The 6,650-nt window shown below is 34.2% G+C and overlaps 1 protein-coding gene across 1 annotated transcript in view; it reads right to left on the bottom strand.

Moving 5' to 3' along the window:
- Positions 1-304: 304 nt before the first annotated feature.
- ITGAV (integrin subunit alpha V) overlaps positions 305-6,650 on the bottom strand; it is a 55,084-nt gene continuing 48,738 nt past the window's right edge. The window contains exons 29-31 of the mRNA XM_086615454.1: positions 6,017-6,139; positions 5,580-5,688; positions 305-1,386 (exon numbers count right to left, since the gene is read on the bottom strand). Coding sequence (XP_086471580.1) covers positions 5,593-5,688; positions 6,017-6,139 — 219 coding nt within the window. The 3' untranslated portion in view covers positions 305-1,386; positions 5,580-5,592. The remainder of the gene's footprint in view (positions 1,387-5,579; positions 5,689-6,016; positions 6,140-6,650) is intronic.

The following is a 6,650-nucleotide window of genomic DNA, read 5'->3' as shown; positions in this document are numbered from 1 at the left end:
GTGAAAATGTGACCTTTTCATATGTAGTAGATAACTGTGGATTACAAACATATACTATGAAATATTTTCAGGTGAATTAAATGCATTTTAAAGAAGTAAGCCGAGGATAAAAAAAAAAAACAGAACTCCTGTTAAATAAGAGGTACTTTATTCCAAAATTCTAAATATCATGATCAACTCAATACTTTCATTTTTCAGTTTATCCAATCATAATATTTTTAAATTGTGTATATACATAGAAAAATACAACCTAATAAAATCAATCAAATTTGAATTAGGATAAAAAGATGAGTTGAAAAGAAAACCATAGCTTAATAGCTATAGAGTTGATATCAGTACAAAATTACTGTGCCACAATACCCACTTTTTTTTGGTAAGATTTATAATTTAATAAAAATAAGTTGACTTCAAATGTATATTGCTCTCCTTAAATGTACCGAAGTCTTTTGAAACAAGTTCATAGTTACTCAAAATATTCTCATTTATGTTACAAGTATTTACTACATTACTAAGAAACCCAAAATGCAACATTTGTTAGGATGTTAAATTTCTGCTTGTCCAGACAATGCTCTATTGATTTAATGCACGAGCAAAACAAAATAAGGCAAAAAAATATATTAAGAAGAAATAAAATTTTACATTTTCAACACATCTGTATCATAGCAAATACAGGTTTCCTTCATGGACTAGAAAGGGCCACCTCAACTTGTAAAAGTTTTTTTAAGATTCAAATGCTACATTAAATCTTCATTTACTTTGCAAAAGCCAAGGGTCAAGTTATTCAACCTTAACGCAGCATATTTGAAGAAGGTCATTGCATGAAAGGTTAGATTTTTCTGTATTATATAAAAATTCTACACACTGGAAAAAACAGACCAAAATACTAAATACCATAATCACATGAAACAGTAGTAGCACTACAGACTCAAACCCATTATTGTGTAGTTTCTAGTCAAATTTTCCACAGTGGATTTAAAGAATATTGTACCAATTCTCAATAACTCAAGAGTTAGTAATGGATACACTTCAGAACATACATCATGTTTCACCCAATGTGGGTGATCAAAAACTTTCTAAACCATTCATTTATCAGCTCAATTTAAAACACTCGGTTTGTTTATGTCCTTAAAAATACCGACCACTGCAAGTCAACAAATGCTACATCCCTTCTTCGGCAAACAAAAATAAACAGACAAGTTGGCAGTGAACTAGATCTGATCATGTTATATTGCGCTTGGGAATCTGAGGTTCAGTGCCAAAGAGTTCAGATCCCACTCAAGTCAATGAGAGTTATTAGAGCTCAGCCTAGAATCATGGTCCAAACTGTGGGATTTGTTTGTGATAGGAGGCCACTGCCAACAGAGAACTAATGGGTTCTTCCCATCTCTGAAACAGACAAACAAACAAAGTTAGCTCTCTGCTGTAAGGCTCCTTTGTGGTCTGCCACCACCTTTTTATTTTTTGGATTTTCATTTTCCTGTTATAAAATCCTTTTTTTTTTTTTCCTCATTAACAGCCAGCAGCACTGAACACAAAGGGTCACATTCAAAGCCAGTTGCAATGAATGTCAGGTTTTCTGTGACTTCATTAGGCTGTGGAATAGGTCATAATCTGGACCCAACACAAAAACTGAGTAGATTTTCATCAGGGTAATGCTGCTCTGTGACTATTTGTGAAGGTCTAGGAAAAAATACTGCAGGGCCTATGCCAGGGTAACCAACAAACTCAAATGTTGCAAAAATCTAGAGTGCAACATGAATCCTTCAAATCATCAAGAACATGCTGGTTATAGCTGAAAGACTTTCAAAATACCCATGAGAGTTTACCTTAAAGACTCTTTAAGCATGGATACAAGTTTAGAAACAACTAAATATTAAAAATCTTTGCTTGGAATAAATGTTTTATAAAAAAAGAGAATATATAATAAACTTTCTTAAAGTTTCCACAGCATTATGTCAATCAAAAATCAATGTGTAAATCAATTTAAAACAGAAAAATGAGACAAATAAAATTATAAACTTGATACAGATATCTGTGAATATTACCTCAAAGATTTCAACTTAAGTTGACAGATGTATCTTGTATTTGACTTTGCAGTCACGCTTAAACAAAAGCTATCTCCACAATTTGGTAGTTTCTTGAAATAAATGTAAACCTATAAATTAGGTTCCTTGCTTTACATTTTCTAAATATTGTCAAATATAGTAATAGATAATATGCATTTTGTAATATAAATCACTTTTTAATCTTGATGATGAGATGCTGCAATAATGGCAAACTGAGTACTTACAGAATTTCATATTTCATTATAAAAGATATAGCTCTTTTAAAATGTTTCATTGTCTAAATAATTACATAGCTGTTGATTTTATATTCATAAAAAATATGCTTCTGCAACATAACTCTCAGAAGAGGACTAATTCTCTGTTGCTGTACTTGTATTTTTTAAACGCTTGCAGTATGCATCTTATGCACATCAATTTTGACTCAAGGGCATTAATTTCATTCCAAAATATATTTTTTAAAATATCTTTAAAAGTTTTAACATAATTTTAAAATATTTGCTATAAGAATACATCAGTGCCCGTAAGTCACTATGAAATTTATACTGACACCAATCACATATATAATCTGTAACCTTATTGTTGAATCTAGAATGGGATAGTGTTTCCTGCACCCCCGTTCAGGAAAACATCCTGTTCGGAATCTTCCTGAAACACAAATGTTACTTTAAACTGAATTTGGGGTGTTATATCTATGTTCACTAAGTAACCTGTATACTCCATTTACATATGCTACTCATTTTTTTAACTGAACTGGAAATTAGTGGATATGGGAGAAGCAACTATTTGCTTCTATTCTCCAGTAGAATGCAAAAAAATAAAAATCACTTAAATAAGTCTTACTTTATGTAACTTCAATAAATGGAAGAAACTTTCCATAGCTACAGTAGTTGTACCAATAAAATGTACCTTTTAATCTTGAAAATCAGCAAAATGAGTTTCCAGTTGCCACAGTAAAATTAAGATGCAGTTAGCACTGACATGAACGATGCTACAGTATCCCTTCCATGTGAACTGAAGAGATCTTGATCGTGCTTTTTTGTTTTCATCTCCTTATAATGGCTAGACCTGCTAGTAGTCTAATAAATTTCAAGTCAACACGGTATGTCCATGTAATGAAAGCACACATGTAAGAATTAGAGCGATAATCTGTCTGACAGTCTCTTAAACCTCTTAACCTCCTATGATTAAGACTGGGTAAATACAATATACTTGCACACAGATAATCAGTTGACACAGTACATGAACTAGAAGCCTGTGTAAGCAACTGAAATTGTGTTTTCTAAAAGTCACATTTTGAGGCCAGGATCAAAACCTGACTCCTGATTCTTTGCTATATTACTAGTAACAATTCTAGAAGTAAAGACAAAAATAAAACACTGGTCACACTGAAGACGTTGAAAATTCAGTGAAAGCAGAATTATGCCCTATACTCTCTCATGTAAACTAATTATATCTAAACAAATTGTCTATACCAAAAACATGTAAATGGATAAACACGCAAGCCTACATCTGACACACATACTAACACCTCCAGACTTTGGGCTGTCTCTCTTAATGACTCAAATGCCATCACGGTTCAGTGGGTAAGAATGGACTTAACAACGAAAGCCATTTATGGATTTTAAATCTCAGAAAGGATGCATAGACGACAGCTGAATCAAACTGATCATTTCAAATAATTCTGGGTTTTCTGGGCATTGCAGTATTTATGGGGGAGATGCAGCTTTGAACAAAAATCCCAAGACACAAAACCAAACCAGAGCTTTTCTACATGGAAATCTCACTGGTTTTATTACAGTAGAAGTCTTCTTTTGTATGTGGTTTCATACAGGGAATTTATAATGTAATTTATTCCCTTTTTAGAATAGAGAATAAACAAATCTCATATAAGGCACCGTTGTAATAGTTTAAGTATGTCCACTCTAAGATTTGTGAAACACAGCTAGACATGACTGCAAGCCAAACAACCCCCTCATTTGCAGTTACGTGTCTACTGAAATGCATATAGACAATGTTCTTGTGTAATCTTCTAAGTATAAGAAGCTTCATTTTACCACACCAGTGTTGAGGGAAATAAGCTAACAATGACATAAACCTGTGGCTTTAAACCAATGAACTTTTGGTATGTTTAGAAAACAATGACACAAAATATTTAGTGTCTTTTCTGGTAATGAAATGTATCGAACCTAACAAAACCTCTTGCGCAATGAAAAGTCTTTTGTGCAATGAAACATGCAATGAATGAATGAAATGAAACAAGCCAAATCAGCCTTCTCTTTTCAAGCCCTTTCACGCTGCCAGCAATACTCTGCTTCATTTGACAAATTCAGTGTTGTCTCAGGGCAGGTGGCAAGGCAGGTGTGAGTGTAGCTAAAGTACTGAATCTAGATGCATTTGGCTAGCAGATGATCTAGTTTAAACAGTTCCTATATTATTCCATCCTGCACTTGGACATGGTCAACCACCCTTTCAGTACATCAGGTAACCTGTCACAAAGTATTCCCTCCATTGCTTTGCTGGAAACTGAAATTCAACCTGAGTTATATACAGACTTCACTTCAAACTCTGTAGAGGTTTGACTTGGGAACATAAAGGCTATGGTTTTTCTCATCAGACATGCCTGTTCACAGCCACAGTCCGACGACTTGTTCCTGGCAGTACCTGAATGGATCCATCCTGCCAAGAAATCTGGGGAACACCTGGATCCTGCTCTGTGGAAGTACACAGCAGAGTCTTTGGATATTGCCCTAAATCATTTCACTAGGTTCCCCAGAAAGTACATCATCTTCAGCTTTCTACTGGTCACTTCATTTCTGTAGGCTCAATCTCTACAAGTAAGAGACCTAGGACTTGGAGAGAAATATTTTTAAGGTCTAGAGGGAAACCACAAGATAGGTGACTGAGCAGGAAGGGGAATGGACAGGCAGAGTAGGTATCAGGTGTGAATGATTCCACTGAATAATCTCTTTCAGTGAGATAAAGAGATAAATTTCCTCCTTAAGCAGGAGGAAAACGATCAACAGAGTTAATGGGTCAAAGAATATTATTCACTTTTGTAAAACAAGCTATGCTCATTTTTTTGTGCAACTAGCTTTCAACTCATAGGAAATGTAATGTAGTGTACCCCAACAAAAGTCAATTGAAACTCAATGTGTAACCCAGCAAGTATCTATGGAAGTTGTTGGCTTCAAGAGCAAATGCAGAATCTGTGTAGCAATTCAGGTAAGGTCAGTCCAAGAATCAAAAAAGATGATGTCTCTTACATCTCAATAAGCAAAATCATAGCACTACATATTACTTAATTTTTTCACATACAAATCAGTGCAGATGCGTTAGTTACATGTATGAACATAATTAATACAAAAAGGAAGATTTAAATCTGTTGCTCTTATTTTGTATGTGCTGATACCTTCTGAGACCAGCAGCTCTGCAGTCATGAGTGTTTTTTCCTTAAGGGGGAAACCAATATTTGTAACCAAGATGTAGGCATTTTAAAATTTTGAAATGTCTTACAGATAAAACTCTGTTAAGCTTCTGATGTTCCTTCCCCGTTCTCATGTGGCTGCAGTTGTTCTCTTTCTTGTTCTTCCTGAGGTGGTCTCACACGTTTGAAAAAGCCCATCTGTGATTCAGAGAACAATAAAAAAGTTGCATTGTGATTTTCAAAACATACACATATCCTTTCTCTTTCCTGCTTGATCTGATCTTAACTGATTGGCCATTTGATTTTTTTCTTCCCTCCTACTCTGAGTAATTCAGCACAATCACAGACCTCCTCTTTTATTCAACTTCTTCCTGACAAAGCTGAAAAGTCTTTAGTTATCCAAAAACTTAACTGATTCAGATATCAGGGGACCAAGATACTTCTGCAAGCTGCTGGTACAATTTGAAGTAATATATCACTAGTAGGGAAAAGAAAACAATACAAAACCCCTAAATCCAGTACTTACCCTGTACATCACAACCACTAGAACAGCCAAGAGCAACAATCCTGCTAGGACAGCCAAAATTATAACCCACACTGGTACAGGCATAGGCTGTGGTTGAATACCCCATGTAATATTTGTAGTAACCTAACAGAAAAACACAATCAATCACACTTTGCACAGCAGTGACATGCCGAGTTCATTCATGCAGTTTAAGTCTTGTGTATTTTTAGTGTATAGCGTTTAAAATAATCTTAATCCATCATAAATTACTTTTTCTCTCCAATGTGAGTAAACATCTAAACTATAGATTAGTAGTTACATAAAGGCTTCACTGACCCCAAATTAATAGGATTTTAAAATGAAATAAAAGCAGGGGTTAGGGGGTTCTGTTTTTGTTTTTCAATCAGTGATACCATGGCAACATGTATTCTGTAATGCTTGATGATTTTCAGTAAAACTGTAGGAATCTGAAAATATTTGGGAATTAAACAAAAATAATTCAGATCTTTTCCTTTTTTGATTATAAGGTAGTATTCCTTGAAACAAAAATGAACTCCACAAGGCTTAGGAGAGAAAAAACAGTTAATAATAGGCATTAGAAACCATATTCAAAAATAAATAAATCACAATCCTTTTCATTCCCTTTAAGATCTTT

This window comes from Tauraco erythrolophus, chromosome 8 (genome assembly GCF_009769465.1).
Source record: "Tauraco erythrolophus isolate bTauEry1 chromosome 8, bTauEry1.pri, whole genome shotgun sequence".
In the NCBI taxonomy this organism is placed as follows: domain Eukaryota; kingdom Metazoa; phylum Chordata; class Aves; order Musophagiformes; family Musophagidae; genus Tauraco; species Tauraco erythrolophus.
Note: the sequence above shows the minus strand (reverse complement) of the source record. Positions and strands in the feature narration are given on the sequence as shown.